This window comes from Amia ocellicauda, chromosome 13 (genome assembly GCF_036373705.1).
Source record: "Amia ocellicauda isolate fAmiCal2 chromosome 13, fAmiCal2.hap1, whole genome shotgun sequence".
NCBI lineage: Eukaryota > Metazoa > Chordata > Actinopteri > Amiiformes > Amiidae > Amia > Amia ocellicauda.
Genome location: NC_089862.1, coordinates 17,712,766 through 17,736,858, shown reverse-complemented (window position 1 = coordinate 17,736,858; position 24,093 = coordinate 17,712,766). Strand labels below are relative to the sequence as shown.

General features: G+C 37.0%; 2 protein-coding genes across 5 annotated transcripts in view; both read left to right on the top strand.

Annotated features, from left to right (window-relative positions):
• LOC136766532 (SWI/SNF-related matrix-associated actin-dependent regulator of chromatin subfamily E member 1-related) overlaps positions 1–5,928 on the top strand; it is a 31,401-nt gene extending 25,473 nt beyond the window's left edge. The window contains exons 12-13 of one of the 4 annotated variants that reach the window (XM_066720054.1): positions 655–710; positions 1,357–5,928. In XM_066720054.1, coding sequence (XP_066576151.1) covers positions 655–674 — 20 coding nt within the window. In that variant the 3' untranslated portion in view covers positions 675–710; positions 1,357–5,928. Of the gene's footprint in view, positions 1–637; positions 711–1,278 lie in introns of all 4 variants that reach the window. The other 3 variants (XM_066720055.1, XM_066720052.1, XM_066720053.1) reach the window with 3 other exon arrangements.
• A 2,600-nt stretch (positions 5,929–8,528) lies between these two features.
• Positions 8,529–24,093, top strand: part of LOC136766530 (janus kinase and microtubule-interacting protein 1) — a 64,400-nt gene continuing 48,835 nt past the window's right edge. Inside the window, exon 1 of the mRNA XM_066720051.1 lies at positions 8,529–8,881. The gene's annotated coding sequence lies outside the window, so the exon portion shown is untranslated. The remainder of the gene's footprint in view (positions 8,882–24,093) is intronic.

The following is a 24,093-nucleotide window of genomic DNA, read 5'->3' as shown; positions in this document are numbered from 1 at the left end:
TGTTGTAACTCCTGCTGCTAGGTGTGAGTGTGAAGTAAGACAGAGGGAGAGAGGATCTCCTTGTGGAGACATGTCTTCTACAAAGGCAAGCTGAAGTCTTCAAGTGATAGCACTGTGCTTTTCATTTCTAATTAGTTAGTAAAAAGTAATTAAAAAAAAACAAAAAACTATTTTACAATGTGGTCAAAAAATGAAAAGAGAAAACATACATACTTAAACAACATGTGGTGATATATATTTTACAGGATCCTTCCATTTCCACATGAAATAGCACCACTCTTGAAGCCATGTGAATCCATTAAATTAGGATTTGCAGAGTCCGATTAGAGCATGTGCTTTGATTTAGCAATGTGGAACTGCTCTTATCAAGTAATTTCTTCTCCCTGGGGTCTCATTGTCTATTGGATGCAGTATTCACACATCCATGGAGACATATGTTCAGCCTCCTTTTTTGTGTGTTTCTTTACCAGTTTAGGAATTACAACATTTGTATTTTATGGCTGACACATGCTAGCAAGACTGTAGTTCAGTGAATTTGTTTGCATTCAACAGTTCACCGACTTTCTCAAGTGCAGTGCATGTTTTGAAGCTTTTGATCACCAAGCTGCCTTTCAAATCTTGTTCCGTTTCTGTCAAGGCAACACCATTCTACAGAAGCAGAGTGTGGCCATTGATACTTTGATGAAGTGAATCAGCAATGGATATATAAGGTAAATACACATCAAGACGATTCTTACTTTTCATGCAAACAAATATGCATCTTTTACATTCATCTGTTAACTAATAAGAAAGTTCAGAACATTCAGTTTATGTCATGACTAACTGCAAAAGGGTAATTAACCAAATACCTCTTAATGACCAAATCAGGCACCACAGCTTCCAATAATAGAGAATGCTGTAAAATATGCCGCTACAGTGGATGATATCCCATCATCCTTTGGAATTTTTAACGGTCACATTAATTAAGGGTAGAAAATACGTAATTAAGTGAAGATGTCACAGTTGCACCTGAGGCCTGGCTTTATTGTCTGACTCACAGGTTGGATGCTTTGTGCCAGCCCTGCATAGTCAAGATTAGAGTAGTGTAAGAGAGTAAATGCTCTTCTCACTGGCTAATTCACCACGTACCACCCATTTCTCAGTGAAGTCTTTCTTAAACTGACTGATGTAGAAGGATTTGTTAAGTTACTTGCCTAGACCATCATTTACGTGCCACTTTGAATGCTGGTTAATGATGTCTTTCACGTGACTATTTACAGTGCGTTTAATTTTTTTTAGCCTGTGAAACCATAAAAAAGGTCCCCAGACTGCTGAAGGCTATCTTATATTATTCTTCCTTTTAAATGCAATTTCCAGTCTTTTTAGGAAAAGAGAAAAACAGAAAAAGAGAGCAGTGGAAAATGAGAGGAATGTTAAAGGTGGGTTGCACCATATGCACTAAAACGAGGCGCTGAAGGAAGATGGTATGCACCTTAAAAAGAAGACCTCACAAATGAGGTGTCTGGCAGCTTTATTGATCTTTTTCGGTTTGATTGTGTGTTTCTGAATATGTCGATTCTGAATGTCTGTCTTCTGTCTTTACTTTTTATTGGAGGGGTTCTTATTCTTTACCTGTCTCTTAAACCGTAAAATAATAGTCCCTCAAGCAACACAACTAACTATTTACAAGGCTGCATTTTTTGCATTTTAATTTATGATGTGAAACAGACCCAAAAGACCTGTTTTCATGCATGTCTATCGGGGGGTCTTCATTAGAAGTCACGTGTCTCTGTTTGTTGGAAATGGAATCGGCTTGTTTAATAGGAGCTAATTTAATCAAGCTTGCATTAAGGTGTTTGTGTACTAATCAGACAACCAATGTCCTGTTAAAAATGAGTGGTAGCATATTACTATCGATGCCGTGTACTACATTGTAAAAACACATTTTTTGGAGGAGTGTTTAATTTTTATCAGGAATAATTGAATGTCATATAATTTTCTAAGTATTATAGTCCTAAATATATGGTAATGTTGGGCTTTTTCCTTGCACCAGTTAAATATTACAAATATTTTAAATATACAGTTACAAAGGTTCACTTTGGTCTTGGTATATTTTCAAGTCATGACATACCTTGCATGGTGAGATTTAACACCTAGGATATGATCAACAGCTGTAAACCAGGTGATTAATACCTTCAAAGGGGAAATTAATTAAGAATGATTCAGCACAGCACCACTCAACGTTTTGCTAATGAAGTATCAAAATATGGGGGTGCCATTCATATATAAACGACTAAATAAACTAGTAACTAACTAATAATATTAGGCAGTATAGTGAGTTTATCTTAATTTTGCTCTGCTACATATCCTCTGTCTTGCACCCCCAAAATGTGTCAGTCTACAGTAAGAAACACTTTTCTTGCATTTAATTTATATATGATCAATGTTGTATTTTGTGCTTTGCAATAGCAAAGGAAGGAAATCAAACCAGAAAAACTAAATGTATATTTTCTTTTATCATTTTGGAATTAAATCAGGAAGTAGCTTACTCTCTCCACAACATACTTGTGCAATTTTAACTGATATTTTTGTAATGCTCTCTTGGTACTATATATACCAAAAAAGTAGTATTTAATAGCACTAAGATGGAAAGTATGATAGCTTAGTACTTGTCCTGAATAGGCACTTTGTATTTATTTTCTTTTATTTTCACTGGAATCAAATTTTAATAGTATTGTGTGTTTTTGTCTGCATCCCTATTGATTTGATATTTAATTATTTTGTGCAGATGCTAAAAAAGTTTATTCAACTCAGATTCATCCTTGTCAGTACTAGTAAAAATTGCAGTTGATTGGATAGAGTTTAGACACTGGATGTAGATGCATATGTCTGCAACAAAATAATTAAATAAGACTGGAGACATTATTGGTACCACTGTAGCCATGTATCTGGAATGTTACCTATTGTGTGTGCAGATTAATTAGAATTGAATAAACTTTATAACAACATTTAAAAATATATAATAATTAGTATACTGATTTAAAAGTCATTTATTAATTTACATATTTACTAATTGTTTCAAATGAAGGGTGCTTTTTCAGGACTATATTTGTAAAGTGATGCTTGTTTATTCATGTTTTAGTGTAAAGGCTGGTTTACAGAAATTTAAAATGTGAACTGTATGATATAAAAAAAGATGCTTCTTGATGATTTACAGTTGTGAATTATAATAAGTGAGATTTTCTTGGTTACACATTATTTCTCTGCAGAGACAAAACACACAACTGGGCCTTAAAGTTGTATTACTTTAAGGCACACAATTAAGCTTTGGCAGTAAAATGTGTTAAATAGATGAGGCAGCTGAGTTATTGGTCTGTTGTGATACTGTGAAGATGATGGCTCTAACCTCTTAATGTAGAACCTGTGTTCATATATCCGTAGTTCATGATGGATATTAGTTCGCTTTCCCTTTCAACACTGAGTGTCAAAGGTTGATTCACAGTAAACATATTTCATAAATCATTACTGGAACATACATTTAAGATGTCTATGAAGCATCTTAAAGTACCATTTCCCTCATAGTTATCTGTTAAAGAATATGTTAATGTAATTAGTAACAAATAAAGATTTGAATCAATTTCAAGTGCACACTTGGCAGATCAGGAGCTGCAGGGAGACGTATTTGCTGTTCAAAAAATATTTCAAAGGAAATGCGAACTTGATGCTTGCATCAATAATAAACATTAGCACAATACAATGGGTGACGTTTTTACATGATCAGGTCTTAATTAAACTAACAGTATGGCTTTGAAATACTCTGCAGCCATTATCCATTATTGCAAATTATTTAATACCAAAACTAAAATCAAAACTAAAACAAGAAAGGAGAAAACATATACATTTACATTGAATTCAGAATTACTCGAACTTTCTGCCACTGCTGAAAACAAAAAAGTTTTTCTAATGTTTAAAAACGATATTTGTCCAATAAGTTATATTTATAAAATGTAAACACATTTTGAGAATACATAGTTGCCTGCACATTTTTCCATAACCACATTAAAGCATACAAAAAGTATAATTAACAATTAATGTGAAAATGTATTAATGTGAATTTGCTACATTTGCTACAAATGTTAGGTACACATTATTAAGTTTATTAATCATTTTGGAGGCAGCTTGTCTGTGTGTGTATATATACCAAATGTCATGAAGGTCTGATGTTGAAAATCTATTTCATTTTCAACCATATATGAAATGAATGTACATTACATTCATAAAGTTCTTATTTTATATTAACACAATTATATACATTTGTTTTACTCTGTGAGGGAAATTTTGTTGTTGTTCACATATATTTGTATTCAAAAGATTGGCTGTCTAAAGTTCTGGGGTTTTCATTTCTGGAGCATGCTAATCTCTCCACGTTTAAAACCCAAAAATAAAAAAACTGTGTTTTCCATTAAAAATAATTTCAGAACCACCCTGCAGTAAGAAGTAAAGTATGTACTAACTCAATTGAATGTAGTCCCATAGAGAGGGATATCTAATTTTGTTCATATACCTTTTAATAATGCTTAGATATTTTTCTACCTACGTCTTTGTGTAAGCTCCTACTTCTGACTGGATCTCTTCTAGTTCTAAAACTGTTTCACAACTGCAGTGTTTTAATTTACTTATCTGCAGGAGATGCTAAATGTCTGGCATTTTGTCTCAAATAGATTGCAGCACTTGGCTGCTGCTAACCTAATTATTTGCCCTTTCTAATGTTGCCTTTGAGATTTTTGTGTGAAAATGAAGCTGACTCAACACAAATTTATAGCTGCAAAGTTGTTGTTTTTCCAATACCTTTGCTGAATCTCTTTGAAGAACTTTACTGACAATTGATAAACAAGTTTTGAATGTTACTGAAACCTAACACTGTCAGACCCCTCTTGTTTTGTTTGTTTTGTTTGTGGGTACATTTTGTTCATATAATGCAATTTCACTGCATTCTTAAAAACCTAAAACAGATTTGTATTTTCATAAAGCCATTGGAATTAATGGAAACCTTAGGAGGAAAATTGTCGTCCATTGTAATAACATGTTTAGCAACACCTGTCCTTCATTTTTTCTTGTTTGTAAATATTATGTCACACAGTTTCTTAAAGCTGTTCTGCACCTCCATTGCTCATTCACTCCATTGCAAGTGTTTCTGGTCCAACCAAATCTACATGACTATATAAAGTTAGTGTGCATCACTTAGCTGTGTTAATAGCAGACTAACACTTCCTCATTTATATCAAAAAAGAACACGTGCATGTTTAGCATACAGCATAAAGCAGAGCATTCATGATTTGTAAATAAACGATCAGGTACTGGTTGAATCTTAAACCTAGACTGGTAGAGTGAGGTTCGGGGCAGGTTTAAGAACTACTGTGTTGAGGAATTGACCGTGACAGAGATGCAGGGCTGCGTAGCTCACTGCTGTGTGTGGTGCTGTCTTTCGATATGCATTCCCATTCTGCTTCTCAAGCTGAGCGCCTGCCGTTTGGCCTCACTTCAATTGTAAATCTAGCCTTTTGCCAACTGCTCGGTCTGCTCCATTTCCTCTGCTTGGCACATCCTAAACTGCTTCTCTGTCGCTGGTGTTGTTTTTAGATGAGAGTGCTTATCTAGACTTTGCATTGCCCAGCAGAAGCAGCTTTTCTTTTTAAAACTTAACCGATCTTTGGCCCTCATAGCTGGGTTCTGTTGGGTTGATGGTCATTATTTTTCTTTCTCTGCCTTTTTTCTTACAAAGTGATGGGTGTTAAATAAATGTGGCTTTGAAAATAATATCTACATGACCACTGTTATGAGTACATTTAAATGCGAGGGTCTTTTTATCTGTGAAGCACCTGGAAGCATAATGGCATTAGCATAGAGACTATGTTACATGTGATGCACAATTAAACAGGTTTTTTTTTCTCTTGCTTGTGGGTAATTGACTTGAGTGGCTTCCTTCTTTACACACATTTGAAACTGGATGTTAATTGCTATAATTAATCTATTTGAATGTTGTCTTGTGTAGTTTCAGAACACCTTATATGTCTGTAAGAAGAAGCTTCAAGATAACGTTTTCTTCAGAATGATCATATTCATAAAATTGTTAATAGGGTTTTACCTCAAGTTCTTTTTTTTTTTTTTTCCTTTCATTAAAATCATCAAATCAACTAAATCTTTAAGAATCTCTCACTCTAAAAGACATTTTGTTTTCTCCATCTGGTTTCTCAGATATGGTATGAACCTGTAATGTGCTCATTCTTCATGCTACACACCCCTGCTTCTTAAAGGAGCTAGTTTCTTAATTTAAGAGACAAGTATTTAATGCTAATGAATATGCAGCCACTGATATGTGATACTAGTAAGATGATTATGTATCAGTACATTAATAAGCTTTAATCTTTAAATAGTGGTGGTAGTTCAGAGCTGATATACTATAATATAAAATGTGGGGATATGCATAATCATAGAATTAGATAGAATTTTCAAGTAAAGGACACTGAAATACTGTTTGCCATTGAGGATGGTGGCCACCAGGCTATGCACATGAGTCACTTGTACAAATCATGTGGCAGATGGCGTCTCCTGCTCAATTTGTTCCTCTGGTTTCTCCTTAAAGTAGTTATAACCACCTGCAAAGACGTTCATGCCAATATGGGTTAGGATCTGTCACATGACAAGGCTAAACCTGATTTGAAACTAAAGGGAATTTAAATGATATTTTAATTGGGGATCAAGAGAAAATGGCCTTAAAGAAAAGTTAACACTATCCAGGGCTTTGTACTGTTGTCTCTGTCACTAGCAAAATAGGTGTTTATTAATTGGTTATCAAATCAATGATTTAATGAACCTTCAAAAATAGACTCTGCTGTTACCAAAACGGGGCATAAAGCTTTAAAACTCAAATATGTTGTGTTATTACCCTTTTGAATGCCCTGTACCTCTCACTTGAACTCTAGGATACTATCAGACACTGCCAGTTTGTTACACACCCAATGGCTTCACTTGAGTGCTTGAAGCTGATTATAACCATCCCCTAGAGAATACAGTACATATGTTAGGCATAGAGTACAGTTTAATCTGCATCTCTGAAAGCCACTCAGATGTGAGAAAAAAGCATGGCTGTGTGCAATTTATTCAGGTCAAAAATCTAGGTCATGGTGAGCCAGTTTCCAACACTTTCTTGAAACTCTTTGTTGATATTCATCATTATTCACCCTCAATGTGCAACTTACTATTGATACCTCACAGCAAATAAGCAATAAGGACTCATGTTTCATGGCTGATCTCTCATTTGGATCTAATACCCTTGCCAGCTGATGGTGCCAGGACATTGAACACGTAAGCCATGAGTTGCAGGGTTGTGAGGCAGAGTTTCCTCTTCTGTTGTCATCTTTCCAGCTTTTCTCTTACTGTGCCCCATCTACTCAGGCCTTCCCTCACATATTTACTAAAAGGATGAGGATTTGTACTTATCCCAGATTGCCACCATCTTGCCAGCAAATTTTCCATGTAATTACTCTCAGTAACCTCTCAATAAAGCCCAGATCCTTCCTCTCTCCATTTTCCACGAGGGGCAATGTATCGTAATGCTGTCTGATTTTCGGGCAAGATGAGGAGCTTGGTGCCATTGAGACAGGACCTGGAAGCCTCCTGTGATTGAATGACTCTCCTAGCCACCGTACCAAGGAGCATCCTGCATGACTGGACGAGTCAGACAAGGAGCATTGATGTGTTTCTTGATTAATGTAAAGGCCTTATAATCCACAGACTCCAATTAATCCACTTAAATGTTCTTTTGAAAATATATTTTTGCCATTCTTATGTAGATAATACAGACACATATATAGAGAGAGAGAAAGAGGGAGAGATTAAAAACATACATGTGCCATATTTGAAGCAAACTGTTATACTGTGACTAAATAAATCAGTAATATATTTAAATACCTGCATGTCAATTGCTTACACAGAAACTCATACAAGTTTGAAGTACATTTTCATCTAACCATTATAAAATCTTTAACATAGTCGTTAATTAAGGACATTTTCAGTGCTCATTTTCTCATTTACACACGTTCACGGTACAATACATTTAATTTAAAAAGGTTTATTTGTATCTGATGACGGAGGTGACGATTTACTTGTCCACTTGTTGGACAGAACCGCACTTTGAACCCCAATCTAATGTACGTGCCTGAAACGCCTACACACACCACAGCTAAATGACTATCGTTTTAAAATAAAATAAATAAATGACAATTACAATTAAATATAATCTGCTCCGTTGTCCTGCACTGCTGTATGCATGTATGTACTTATGACTTGATTTGACCAGCGCCGCTTTACAAACGCAAAGCTGCCCGCACCGAGTTCAACAGCGGTCGCCTTCCTGTAGCGCAGATGTGGGCAGTTCTGCGCAGATCTGCAGCATCCCGCCGCTCTCATTGGCGGAGCCGCGCAGAGCTGCGGAAACGGGCGCTACAAGAAGGCGACCCGCGTCGAGCGCTGACGTGTGGCGTGGGCGGAGTGCAGACGGCCGCTGCGCTGGGAGCTGTCCATGCACCCGTTACACTGCATTGGAATTAGCCCGGTAAACTTGGGAGAGGGAGCTTCGGATGGGGACATATTTCTGTACGGGAGAGAGAAATACGTGAACTATAAAACGGCTCATCTAGTGGCAGCCCTGCATTGAAGTCACCGTCCTGCCCGACTCCGAGTCTGAAGTGCTGCCTGCTGAAGCATCCTGAGTTTGAGGTGTGTTCGGCTGAAGGGCTGTGAAGGCGACGTTGCCGTAAAGGAAATAAAACCCAGTTTCTTGTCTGAATAACTGCAAAAGCCGGCGAGAGTCTCCATGGTGTGTTCATAGAAATAATGCCAAGTAAGTCATTCATCCTGGATAATTTGGGTATTTCAACGCGCTTGTATTAAGCCTGTGCAGCATCTGTTTCCTTGTTCCTGTCAATGGTAAAGTTGTGCGCCTGTGTGACATTTTTATTTTCCCCCCCCTTGTTTAATCTGGTCTGTAAACATGCATGCACCCACAATCAGTTTCGCATGTTGAATCAAACGATTACTTTGCACTTTGCATTATTTGCCTGTAGCACTACTGTTGCTTATGCAATTTTAGGAAATGCACGCTTTGCAGAAGATTAGATGAGTATCAGACGTGCAAATTGATCAGTATGACACTGCCTGGACTGATTTGAGCGCTTCTCCCACCTCCCGTGTCAACCTCAATTAAGGGTCTTTATGTTGCATCTGTCATGTGGGCGGCTTATTGAATTAAGCTGTATTTGGCCAAGAAGACGCCGGCAATCTCAAGTTCAGCATTTCGCAGCTTGCATTGGACGCACCCATCTTCCGTCCTGTTATTTCAGGGAAGGTAAACGTGGGGCTGTTAAACCCAGCCCTGGGGGGTTTATTTTCGTCCCTGTTGCAGCCGTGTTCAGCTGGGATGTGTTGGTTTTCACAGCCTCTCCTGTGCCATGTGGTCTGTGGTGCAGAGCTGCACATTGCAGGCTGGAAAAAAGGAGGGTGGGGTTGGACAGCAGAGACAACATCAACCGGTTTATCATCTCCTGCTCCTCATCCCGCCGCATTGTGGTGCCTGGGATTGGACACCTCATGAGTGTGACTTTGCACTTTCAGTCCAGGATTGTATCATTTTGATTTTTATTTAAATGTGTGTAGTCTAAATTAGAAAATCGGAGAAGCGTCCCCCCCCTCCTCATCTAAAGTGGCACATGGCATATGTCTTGCACACTAATGGTTTAATTAAAATCCCTAATAACTGCAATTAAGGAAATCGAGATTGGCCACAGGTGCTGGCTAGCTAATATGTGAGCGTTGCAAATGGCGTTGACAGAAACTGGCTGTACTCCGGTTTCTATACCTGACTTCTTAATATTGTTTACACCCATAGTAGCTAGGCTTTAAATTTAAGATTTCGATTTACCCTAAGGTAACATTTTAAAGATTGACATTTGTAAATAATGAGACTGCATTGCACATGATTGCTGCTGATGTGCCACCTAGGACATGTGGGTAGTCTTAACATCTATTCATTACTGTTGATTGGTTGCAGTGTGAGAGCCGTTTGTCAACTTTTGGAGAATGGGGAAAATAAGGGGTGGAATTCAATGATGTCAGTTAGCCCATTTCATATATATGATCCAGCTGCACTCAATTAATTGAACTTATTTGCCTCATGCAATGTTTTAAAATGGTTTAACGTGCACACATTTGGAGCATACAAGTGCCTTGTATACATTAACCCTCCAGTGGTTTAAAAGTTAAGCTCTGCTTAGGAGACTTATTAGTACAATTTAAGGAACAAAATCGAGCAGGACACTGGCACCCAATGACCAGGGTTAGGAACCACAGAGCTGCAACTTTGTCCCCATTCAGGCCCTGCTTTTTACCTGTGCTGCACTGTTCCTAATCTCTTTACTGCTGCTCCAACTGTTTGGTATGTCTTGGTGTAATGCTTGGCAAGGTGAGGGGAAAAAAAAACAAAAAAACAAAAAAAACAGTCCAATAAAACCTTGGCAAATGGGTTTGTAAATGTTATTGGCTTGCTAAAGAGTCTCTCTCAAACCAATGACATTTAGGTGATATTTGAAAATCTAATTTGAAAAGTTAAATTCTCTTAAGTCAAGGTGAATGTTTGACCGTACATTGTGATTGAAACCCCTCAACACAGCATTTTCTTACCTGACTGTGCATCATTTACTACAAGCAACTGCATAATCTTTACAGTTTTAAAATATGACTGAGATGTATAGCTCACTGATATCATATAAGCACATAACTGCTTTATGAATTACTTCACTGAAAGCTAGGCTAATTCAAATTCTAATCCCAGGTACTGAAACTGAACTCGGCTGTACTTTTCTACCCATGTATTGAAATCATGCTATAGATTAATTGGATTAGAGTAGCCATATATCCTACATCTCGCACATGCACAAATGGAGTAGTGTATATAGACAATGTCCTTGCCTTTTAATGTATTCAAATGTCTTGTCGTTCCTAAAACACAAATCAGTAGATCGTTTATTGGCTTGCTCTCCCACACCTTTCAGAATGTGATTTGACACTAGTCTGAAAAGACTGAAAGTTAAAATTATACATTGTTTATATAGTTATATATTTTGGTACAAATTGTCCTGTCTTCCACCTCTTCACCTTCAAATGTACAGTTATTGAAATGTATGATACAAAAATGTATTTTCGGGTTATTTTCTAATTGGTTGGTTATAGTTGGTCATTGTTTTTTGTTGGCTTCTGGGGACAATCTGGGTCTGAGTTGGTAATCGGCTTACTCATTCCCAACTATTTTGAGACCAATAAGATGTACGTGTTACAGAGTAATAAACTCTGCCTTTCGTTGTCCGTAAATCCTTTGCCAAATTTGGAAAAACGGGACCTATTTGAGGAAATTTACAAAGGCATCAAAAAGCTGAAGAGTTTCTGGCAAGAGTCTTCAGCATTGTGGGAGCTGAACAGTCAATCTATTCAGTGGCCGAAGCCAAAATCGATGCACTTCATTTTCTGTAATATATATTTCAGCTTATACATGATTCTATTGATGGGAAAAGAATAGTTGAACATATATAGCCTGAATAATTATGCATTTATGTATTGGCATAAATTGGATCCCTATTATGGCTTTTTGTTTTATACTGAATTGTAACTGCATGTATGTGTGCATTGTTTTTATGGTAGTGGAGTCTTGGGTTGGAAAATATTTTAGATTAGTGTGCCTTAGCCAATCTTTTTACTACTTTACCTTCTATGCCTTTGTTTTTCATGACTATCTGGGTTTAATAATTCAATTTTTGAAATCTAATGTATAATTGAGACCACCTATGCCATGGTTAGACCTATACTTGGTATTCGTCATTGTTTTTGGACTTAAATATTAGATTTTGGAAATTTCTAAAAGTGGCTGATCATTTATAATTAAATGTGGAGGGTAGGGTTTGAACATTCTTTAAATACAGTTCAAATTCTTATCAGGAGAAAATCTCCAAAGCTCTAAGGCAAAGTATTAATGACCGTTTCCCTGAAGCCTTGTATAATTGTCCCTCAGATTGTCATGCCATTGTAATTGAGACTCCTTTCTGTGAGAAGCCACCTTGTTACAGAGTGTAGCATATGCAGCAGAAAGCCATTAAACTACATTAGAGTCTAGAACATAATTACTACAGTGAACAAAACCCATAAACCAGATTCTGTCACAGAATAATTTGTGGAAGGCCTTTTTATCAAGACACCAGCCTCATCTTCAAAGATTTAATATCTTCTGAGCAGGGAAAATCCTTCTATTGAAATGTGTCCAACATCTAGATGGAACATTTCTCATTTACAATAATAAAAAAAAAAAAAAAAGACCATTTAAGTAACATTTAATTTCCGTGGTGAGGAGAACATGCCCCGAGTCCACCGCTCCCTCTGTTTTGGAACTTTTTTAGCTTTTCTCCTTCAGTGGCTGATTGTTCTGGTCAGAGCAGCTATCTAGGGGTGGTCTTAATTCGGTGTAATCGGCCATCTGCCAGTCTCTTATTGTGCTCTAGGCTAATTAATGGAAAGGCTGCAACAGGAAAACCCTAATAACCTTGGATTTCACAAGCCGGTACTGGTGCAATACCAATAGTGGAGATTGAAGTCTGTTCAGTGCGAGTGGAAGCCTTCAGTTTTATAGATTCCAGCTGCCAACTTGTATGCATGTCCACTCTAAAATCTAATTTATTTATGATTGACTGTAAATGTGTTAATTGCAGGTTTTGTTTTATCATTAGGCCTAATTTTCTCCAGCTAGCTTTTTAAACATTTTCATTATACATTATTTTAATGTCTTATGTTATCTTGGTATTAAAATCAATTTTGGCATGCTAGGGGCATTTTCCAGGGAACCAAAGTCCTTGTTTGATTTTGACACTTTTGTAGACATCCCTGCAATCTGACTTGGAAGCATGGCTGAATGCTAATGCCCTTTCCCTGCAGCCTCTGTAAAAACATAATCTTGGAACATAAGGGATCCCTCAAATTAAAGTAAAATTAAGGTTTTCTGTATTGTTCCTAATATCAAAATGCTTTTAATTAAAACCTTAAATTTTGCAAAAATGAACATAAAATCAATGCATGTACTGACCCTTGATCAATTCTTAACTCCTAGCAAACCCAATGCCAGTAATTAAATGCTTGTTATTTAGCAGTAGTTCCTGGCTTCCAAGCAGGAGGTTATTGGATTCGGAAATATCTGCATCTTTACAAGTGATTGTGCTATAGCGTTTAATATTTTCATATAGTCAGGTTTTATAGATCCACTGCTATGTGCAGATTTGTCCACTTGTTTCAAAGTATAGCATCTCTTTTCTAGGTTACTACATCAAAGCATCTGATCTAATCCTATACATTTCTATGCGGTGGATTTTTAATTCTAGAACTACTTTAGTCTCTCGGATTTGTTCTTTCTGCAGTGTCTGGCCCATTACCATTTTAACAACTTCATTCTTTCAATTGTTACACGAGTTTGTTTTTGGATCCATTATTTGTTTTTCCAGTGATTCATGCTATTCCAAGGAAGCATCTCTGTAATATATTTGGTTTAAGAGCAGTCTTTTAGCATTCATAACTTAACATGTTGCCTGAAGGAAATCGTTTTAGTTGTTTTTCCTTTTCAAACAGTGCAGTTAATATGATGGATAAGTGCTGAATTTAAGATGCTGCTTTGAAATATAGAAATGTGACTCAAGTGAACATACTGCTGAAGTCTAACAAAAAAGGGATGCACAGCCTTTATTTGTGCTTTTGGCAAACGCTGCACATTTTAGCAATGACTGCTGCTCTGTCTGCCCCGTTTTAAGGTGTCTGCACCACTTCAGAGCTACAGTGCATACTTCGTAGGTCAGAATAGAAGAACTATGCACTTGGATTGTCTCCTCGCAAGCTCAAATAATAAAAAAAAAAAATCTATATAGGCTTTCACATTTTGTTAATTGGTAACCAGTGGGATAAATCAAGATTTATATATAAACCATATATCTGACTGTTGTATGGGTGACAATTGGCAAGAAGTGGTAGAATGGTTGTTTATCTGCTCTGGGTTTGTGGTGTTAACCAGCCATGCAGAAGTATAAAAGAAGGGAAGTCCTTTTTATCAGGATTGCTCCTGATGGGCAGTTCCTGAGGGACCTGGCTAACGGGATGTGCTGAGAGGACTTGGCAGTCTCGAGTATGTAACTGACAAGCATTACAAAGAATCGGAAGAGTCCATCGTAGTATACCCTGTCTAGTATTGATTGGTCTCCTACAACAGAATTTGTTATAAGTGGCATGGCTGGTCTGTAGAGGTTTTATTTGATAATTTAGTATGAAATGTACAGTGAATGTAGACCTAATATTTTGACCAGTTCCTCTATTTTACTTATTTCCAGAACTAATTTGAATTGATTAAATATTATTGATTGAATCAAACACTCTGAGGCGAGGAAGATTATGAAAAATTACTTTGGTTCTGAAATGCATGGGGATGTAGGCCTATTTACAGTCAACCAAACTTGGTTTAAAGAGGTCAACATGCACTGGTGCAGGGTATGTCCTTGAGGCAGCTGCGTGTTTGATGTCCATCCCAGATGTTGGTGAAACCAGTTTCTCCAAATGTAGATCTAATGTAAGAGCTTGCAGTTCCCCATCTGCTGTGAGATGCATCAGACAGCAGCCAATCTTTAATACCCACCCCCTGCACTGAAGCAAACTCGCATGTTGAAAGTGTGTGTGCAGCAAATTGCAGATATTTAAACTGTTGTAGCACTGGATTGTAATGCATATCATAATGCTACATGCTTAAAAAGCCAATTACTTGCTCTCCAATGATGCAGTGCAGATAGTCCATAAGTGGGCATTGGAAACTTTACTCCACATTTAACATTTGATCTAAAACTGGTCAACACAGTATTTTCAATCTCCATCCCGTTCAAACTGTTTACATGACATTAAGTCTTTAGAATCATTGCTGGGAGCCTCGCATTTGCTCAATCACTAAATATCAAAGCTTTATTTTTTTAATCCCACTTAACACATTGAATCCCTCACAAACGCTTCCTGATTAGACGGTGCTGCATGTACAATTCTAAAAGCTTGCATCCAAAATAGGACTTGTGTATGTATATAGGCTACTGTATACCACTGGACATATCCAAATTTACGGACAGAAATGTGCTTTTACTCTGTAGTTCACCTGGTGTACCAATGTGAATACAGATTTTACTCCTTTTTCAAATGAAGCCATTTTTAAGCCATTTGTTCCAAGTTCACTGGCATAAGTACACATTTAAATTTCCATAGATTTAAGATAATTTAAATTGGATTGTGGTTTAGGTGAATCTGTGGACATGCATTAAACCAATGTAGAAGCACAATGTCTTAAACTACAGTGTGAATCTCAATTTCACTCACTTTGGCCTATTTTATGATTTCATATTTATGCTTTGTCCGTATATTTAAGAGACTGTAAATGGGAAAATTTGGCATGGTAGAAACCGATTTAAACTAAATGCACCCTAGTGCAGTATTTCAATAGACAGCATTTGTAAAATAGCCTCTTTATCAAGTAAAAGTAACATTTACATTTTTATTAATTAGTTTTAAGTAGCAGGGTTTTCCTCTTAGTCAGACCTCTGCAGATGGTAAAGTACATTTTAACTATGAGGGGGGGGAAATAACGCTTTAATGTATGACTTCTGGAGTACAGTAAAGCAAGAATAGCTTCTCTTGGGGTGGAAATACATTTTTTCCATGGCTGGGCTATTCAGTAAAACTGTACTTAATGTTAAAGCAATCTATGAAGGATGGTAATTGCTGAATTAATTTTAGTGAAAGTAAATTCATGACAATTTGGAAGGACTGTGTTCTTTCAGTTGTGCTTCAGTGTTGTGATGAATATATGGACTAATCAATGTAAAGCGGTGTAAATCACGGGCAACTGTTTTCAGGTCATGTTACCCAATAATCCCTGTTGAGGTCTTAAAACCCAATTAGAGGAACTGCAATGCAGTTTGTTAACTTGAGTATTAAGCAGGTAATCACTGATCTCGGAGGAACCTTCAAGAAATGCACTTGTGCATTTGCAGAGTGAGAACTACAAAAACTATTTTAATCTTAAATCATTCTAAACATTCAGGTTAAACCATTTAAAATTTAATGAAGGAATGGAATATTTTATTACATTAGTTTAACAGTTGCTATACTCTACTCAAATGTAAACTGCTGTAATGTATCGATCCTATTTCTTTTCCTTCAACTTGTATCTAATCATGGGTTGAGCTGTTGAATTCAAGCTGTCATTGGGTGTCAATGTGATCTTTTAGAATCTGGTAAAATAACTTTGAATAGTCCTTGAAATTAGACAAACTGAAATTAAAGCAGAAGTGCAAATAGATCCATTCATACAGTGGTAGTTTTCCAGAAGAAAAGGCAGGACTCTTAAATCCTACGTGATAATTATCAATAAACTAATCGCAGAAATAAAAATGTAGTGCTTTGTTTTGGCCAGTGCTATGGAAGTGTGAACGGCTTCATTTATTTCTTAATGTAGAATTTGTAATATTAGCTTTATAAACGCCCTGTCCAAAGTACGGAGTATCTTTTGGTGTATTTTTGCTTGTATATTTTTGAAAATTTCAAGTGGATTGGTGGAAGTTGGACATTCTGTGTGCTGTTTGGCTGTCTGGTTAGTTTTGAGAATTGATCCCAGGATCTCATCTTGACTATTTTTAAAGTATTCCAGTGAGTCAAAAGCTACAGCTTCACACCATAAGGAATTGATAGCTTTTTAAAGCCCCATCTACTGTTTTCCATTATTTCCAAGTCTGTGCTCTGTCTATTTGAATTGTAAGGGAATATTTGCAAGCCCATAGTCCATTTTGCTCTTGTAGTAACCCTATTGATTCTTTCAATGCCATTTTCCTTTGTTAAATACATTTACTTATACAAGGAATATACAATTTTTGGTCTTGGATTTTATTTTTTGTAACCCCTTTTAAAGCATTAAAACTTCCAAAGTGTCCACTCTGACAGTACACGTCTGGGAAACCAAAACATGTCATGGACTGCTTCTCCATACTCTCCATGTCACTGGTTCAGCTCCAGTTCAGGAAGTCGGTGTTACTGCAGGGTTCTATATATCAATATCTAATGTGGAATTTCCCCTTCCTATTCAGACTACTACTTGAATAGTTCTTGTTAATTATTCATATGCTATTTATGGTCAATTTGCAGCATGATTGTAATGGTTCGAAATATCCCATTCTTAAAGAAATTGTGAAGAAAGCAAGGGAAAGGATAATTGACCAGATTCAGCACAGATGGAGTGTTCTCAAAGCTAGAATGAAAAGGCATCTCCGAAATAAAATGTTTTAATTCTTATGCTCTCGGATACAAATGGCACAGACTGTTGTCATTGCTGTATGTCTAGGCCTAATTCATGTATTCCAATGCGAAACTGCCATAGCATTTAAATGTGGAATAATTTGCAACCATTATTCCTGTAACTAGTTTATGCACTGTATTTTCCTGCATCTTTTTTATTCTCTCCCAAAATAAAAAAAAAAAGTATATATTAGAATACTGTGTAAAGGTGGTGTTTTATTGATGGAGTAGGCTAAACATGCCTCTTAAACGGCTTAACCAGAATTTTTTGACTGACTGTTCATAAATGCATATCAGCAGTTGGTGTTCGTATATCTCGAGTGGTTTCATTTTGGGAGAGAACTCTTGGAAAGCTTTTAAATGCCTTCAGTTATTTTATTGACTCTTAAGCCCATTACTGAAAGCTTTTTCTGAAAATGGTTTATATTAGAAGTTTCCTTTACATACTATGTCAACTAGGAGGCATTGTAAATGTGTAGTTCTGCTCAATTTCTAGACAATGTCACATGCTATGGCCCCTAACCTCTATTAAAGAATCCCCTAAGCATCCGATCAAGCTAGATTTACTGTATTGTTCCATTGTAAACTATTAAACTTCATTTAAAGAGGATACAATGTGTTTAAAGAATGGCTGAAAGGCCTCTATTGAGACCTAATCTTGGACTACAGTATCTAATGTAACATTACAAAGTTTAAGGTTAGTGATAATCTTGGTCTGTAAAGCATATTGTTTCAAACTGAGCCATTAAGAATGTTAGTGTTAGGGGAGGGTTCCAAATTGCTGAAATCTTTATGGCGCACACCTGTATCTTTCTGGAAAATGGGAGGACCATTTTATAATCCAAAGAAAAGTTTAAATAAATGTAATGTGCACACAGCCATTCCTATTGATTATAATTCTAAAGAGATTGCATAGCATGCACATTTTATGGTATTGGTATCCCGGCATATAATATTAGATTTGGGACACCCATACACTACTGGATACTAACTGCCTTTTATCAGTTGGAATAAAACAATGAAATTGGGTGACTTGTAAATACAGCATTGTAGCCTATGTATCAATAGTCAGGCAGGATATAAATAATGTCAATGCAATGGAACTAAATTTCAAATCTAACACTTAGGCCTAAATGTTGTTGATTTAAGATTATACATACATACATGCAGCATTGTGACACCATGTACTACATTGTCTATCAATACATGTAAATACATTTTTGAAATGGAGTAGGCCATGCATCTTAATTTAACACTTGCATGAATAGGAAGCTAATTCTTTCATTTTTATTTTAATATGGAGATCACCCTTCACCCTCCAGTAACTTAACTTAAATTTTAAATTAATAAAAATAAAAGGTAGGGAATTGAGTGCATAGATTAGATTTTGTTTGATGTTGTGCAGGTCAGTGTAGTGTCTGTCAGTGTCTTGACGGTCAGATTCACAAAATAAACTTTTTTTTTTTTTAATTTCCTGTGACCAGTTTGCACTTCTACGGTTTTCCCTATTGGCTATGCTGCTGCTAAGTGTCTATATGTCCATAGTGATTGAACGGCAAGAACAACTCCCAGCAACTTGTTACTGCAGCCCATACATTGGCTTCAAATTGAGACCCTTGCCAAAATGATTGAAATGCAAGTGTGTTTATGGTTTTTACAGTGAGCTGAAGGTATTTTCCTGTTGTGCTGAAATGTGGTCAGTTTCTAAAGTCTGCTGATCAAACACTTCTCAAGGCTTTTTTTTTTTTTGTCTTGCTGAATTGTTGGGATTCGCAAATAGTTCTGAATATTTCAGAAGGTGAATTAATTCAGAGAATTGATTTTTACATTAAAACTTATTGATCGGCTCTAGCATTCACTAAGGCCATGCTTCCCTGTTAAAGTGCACCACCCTTGAGATTAAGCAGGTTGGAACAGAACTGAAACAACCGATTTGAAGAAGAGAGGAGGTTGGCATTAATAAGTAAATATTTTGAGTGTATGATCTGTGAATGGGTATTGGTTTGACAATATTGGTTTCTATCTCTTTGCACTAAGTAGAGCATTGTATGGTGCTTCAGTCCTGCCCTTTTACCATTAGGGCCTATATACTTTAGACCAGTGGTTCTCAACCCTGGTCCTGGGGACCCACTACCTTGCTGGTTTTTGTTCCAACCAAGTTCTCAATTACTTAATTGACCCTTTAATTTAAGTAATTTCCTAAATCGGAGCCTTTTAATTATTTTAAACGGAAGGGTTTTTAAGTTGAGTATCAAATTGCATAAGGAACTTTAAGAAATCTTTTTATCAGTTACAGAATTTGAATAGTCAAATGTAATAAAATTATTATTTTAAGGGCGCAATTAAGTAATTGAGAGCTTGGTTGGAACAAAAACCAGCAAGGTAGTGGGTCCCCAGGACCACGGTTGAGAACCACTGCTTTAGACTATATTACCAGAAAAGTGATAAGCTGCCGTTTGACAGTTACAAATTTGCACAAGAGCTTGTATTCTGTGTAGCTTTTTTTTTTTTTTTTTTTTTTAAGGACATCATTGCATGATATTTCAAAACTTAATTGCCTCGACCTGATTACACCAAAGGGTTCAGGGAGAGATGGTTCCTTTTACCTACTAGAAATGTACACTCACCTAAAGGATTATTAGGAACACCATACTAATACTGTGTTTGACCCCCTTTCGCCTTCAGAACTGCCTTAATTCTACGTGGCATTGATTCAACAAGGTGCTGAAAGCATTCTTTAGAAATGTTGGCCCATATTGATAGGATAGCATCTTGCAGTTGATGGAGATTTGTGGGATGCACATCCAGGGCACGAAGCTCCCGTTCCACCACATCCCAAAGATGCTCTATTGGGTTGAGATCTGGTGACTGTGGGGGCCAGTTTAGTACAGTGAACTCATTGTCATGTTCAAGAAACCAATTTGAAATGATTCGACCTTTGTGACATGGTGTATTATCCTGCTGGAAGTAGCCATCAGAGGATGGGTACATGGTGGTCATAAAGGGATGGACATGGTCAGAAACAATGCTCAGGTAGGCCGTGGCATTTAAACGATGCCCAATTGGCACTAAGGGGCCTAAAGTGTGCCAAGAAAACATCCCCCACACCATTACACCACCACCACCAGCCTGCACAGTGGTAACAAGGCATGATGGATCCATGTTCTCATTCTGTTTACGCCAAATTCTGACTCTACCATCTGAATGTCTCAACAGAAATCGAGACTCATCAGACCAGGCAACATTTTTCCAGTCTTCAACTGTCCAATTTTGGTGAGCTTGTGCAAATTGTAGCCTCTTTTTCCTATTTGTAGTGGAGATGAGTGGTACCCGGTGGGGTCTTCTGCTGTTGTAGCCCATCCGCCTCAAGGTTGTACGTGTTGTGGCTTCACAAATGCTTTGCTGCATACCTTGGTTGTAACGAGTGGTTATTTCAGTCAAAGTTGCTCTTCTATCAGCTTGAATCAGTCGGCCCATTCTCCTCTGACCTCTAGCATCAACAAGGCATTTTCACCCACAGGACTGCCGCATACTGGATGTTTTTCCCTTTTTACACCATTCTTTGTAAACCCTAGAAATGGTTGTGCGTGAAAATCCCAGTAACTGGGCAGATTGTGAAATACTCAGACCGGCCCGTCTGGCACCAACAACCATGCCACGCTCAAAATTGCTTAAATCACCTTTCTTTCCCATTCAGACATTCAGTTTGGAGTTCAGGAGATTGTCTTGACCAGGACCACACCCCTAAATGCATTGAAGCAACTGCCATGTGATTGGTTGGTTAGATAATTGCATTAATGAGAAATTGAACAGTTGTTCCTAATAATCCTTTAGGTGAGTGTATATAGTCAATGCAATTTTGCCCTACAGTAATCCGTTCCAATTCTGGATTTTATTTCTCAGCCTTGGAATTCATCATAAACTAAGTCTAGGCGTAGAATGACCTTTGGATTTTCTGCTGTACCGGTTTCTGATACGAGTGTTATATCTTTGTATGTACAAGAGAACACTTAAACCATTCATAACTGAAGAACAGTTTAACCTTTTGTTTATTCTGCACTTGTCAGACTAATGCATTGAATGGGCTGATTGAAGGGCTATCTGACCTGCTTTTTGAATCACTGATCCATTAGTTTGAGCTTTCCTCTTGTCCACACAGATAATTACCAAAACACAAATAAGAATTTAAAACTTCCCCTGAACATGTAGAAAGACTCCCATACTGAGGTTTGCATGTTTTAATGATACTCTTTAAGAATAGATGGCGACTGAATGTTGTTCAGAACAACATAGTGTGATGGATCTCCCAATAGCAATATACTTGACATTGGATACATGTCTTGCTCTGCTGCAACATTAGTCTGTGTACAGCAAGAAGCTTCATGCTTAATGTACTTTTAGGTTGAGTGGTTGTGGTAGTTAGAAACAGTCTTCAACTTCACTACAGGATATAGTCTGTTTTCTAACTAACACAACCATAATTTCCAAATTATGAACTGTTTAAATTTACATAATACATTAAACATGCACATTTTCTTTTTCGGTTAGCCTTTGCATAAAACTTAAATGATTGTTCCCATGGCAATGTAAAGTGATGACCTTTACCTACTGTATTAAAATTCTTGCTCGGAAAGTAAATGTATATATTTGTGTATTTTGAATGACAATTGTAGATGCGTATACAATTACTGTGGTCTATATATTGAGCAGATTTGCCTTTTAAAACCTATTTTCTGAACTCCAAGCAAAGCAGTATTCACCAGGATAGAGGACTATATATTGAACTATAGCAACAATACAGCCTTCTCAAAAGGCTTCTGACATGATGAAAAAAACGTATCTGCCACATGTAACATTGCCTTGTCTCTGCAATGTCTCTTCAGTGCTGTCGGGACTAATAAATGCACCACTTCACTTTAGCAGGTTAAGTGTGAATCCTTGTAGTTCTGTTGGAATGTATAGCAATAAATTGTATGGTATTTGCAGTGTTACAGCACTTGTTAAAATGCTAAAATCATTGTCAACCGTTGTAATAAAGGCTATATTATATAAACACGCATGTTCTTGTTATTTAGGCATAGTGTGGGAAGCTGGAGTTCCCTGTAGTTATAAACAGCCTCTTGGACAACTGACAGGCTTGCTCAATTCAGTCTGTTCTTCCTGCACATACAGCAGGAAATGCAAAGAGCAAAGACTCTCTGGCATGAATCCCCTGAGCTGTTTTTCTTAACAAAGTCTGTGGCCGCAGGGTATTTTATTTCTTCTATTAAAAGAATGTCTCCCTGTCTTCTAGGTTTGTCATTTCAGAAACAAATCCACACAGTAATACCAGGCACTCTGTCTATAAGCAGTTGACAACTGATCTTGTTTGTGCTACAGTAGTTCTTAAGAGGTAAATAGGGAGGTATCTTTTTGCGGTTTGCATACCAAATTGCTCAATGCAGTTCACAGATTGTTCTTGAAAACGCAAACGGCCCCCTGTGAATTTAGGCGTGTGTCAATGAATATCAAGTTGACTTTAACGTCGCAGACAGCCAGTGCAGTGGCATTGGCACAGAGAACAAGTGTGGGTTAGTGTTACTGCTACTCTGCTCTGAGCCTGTTCAAGCCTTTTCAATTTCACAAGGAGTGGTTCTGTGATGTTTTGAAACCTAATGCGAAACGATTTCTTCATAGGCCTAAAATATTGCAACCCCAGATGTTTGTGTAATTTGATACCTTTTATCCAACTCATTTGTAATGCTCATCAATTCAAAGATCAATTAAAAAATGAACATTTTATAAAAAACAAATGACCGATTTTTCAGAACTTTCAGAATTGACTTGATAAGCATTACACGGACCATAGAGCAACACATGTTGTGCTTATTTTTGTATTAAACTTTTCAAGTGAAACACAAGTTGGAAATTCTTGGAACAATCATTTCTTGACTTGTTTTGAGACCTGACCCTAATCCCATTAATCACCCCAAGGATTTTCTATAATGGTGGGTCATGATTTGCTAACTTGGTAGTCTTCAGGTTGTTTTCCTGGAACTCCTTGACTATAGCCTGTTTGGAAATGGGCTGTCTTTTTTTTTCCTGCGTTCATGGGGGATTTTATAATATTTTTATAAGGAGAAGCTGCTATAGACTTACAATTTAGTCATTGGTGATGAATCGGGAGAAAAATTCTGTGCATTCTCCATTTAGTTTTTATTCCAATTAATATGGCAAATACTGCACTTCTAGCCATTGTAGAGGGGATACATGCATACACACAAACTCACTCACTCTTTTAGATGCATTCCTTAAGTTTTTTGGGAGTTTGTATCTTTTACAGACTAGCTTTTTGCATGAATGCCAAATCTCCCACCTATCTGCATTACCACCATTGGTTTTTGGTGGTAATGCTGCTGCAACTGCATCTTAAAGTTTAGCTGGTAACATTTTAAAACTTTCTTGTCAATACTGTTAGATTAAATTATACCCTTCTCTTCAAGTTTACTGAGGTTCCTTCCAGCGGCATATCTATAACCAACATGGGCATTACACAATGCCGGACAAGGCAGAAACAGTCCAGTGATTATCAAGATTTGATATGCAAATTAGCCAGGTTAACACAACTGAGAGGGACTGTACTTAACTGCCCCTTTTGCCTCTGCTCATTTGTTTGAT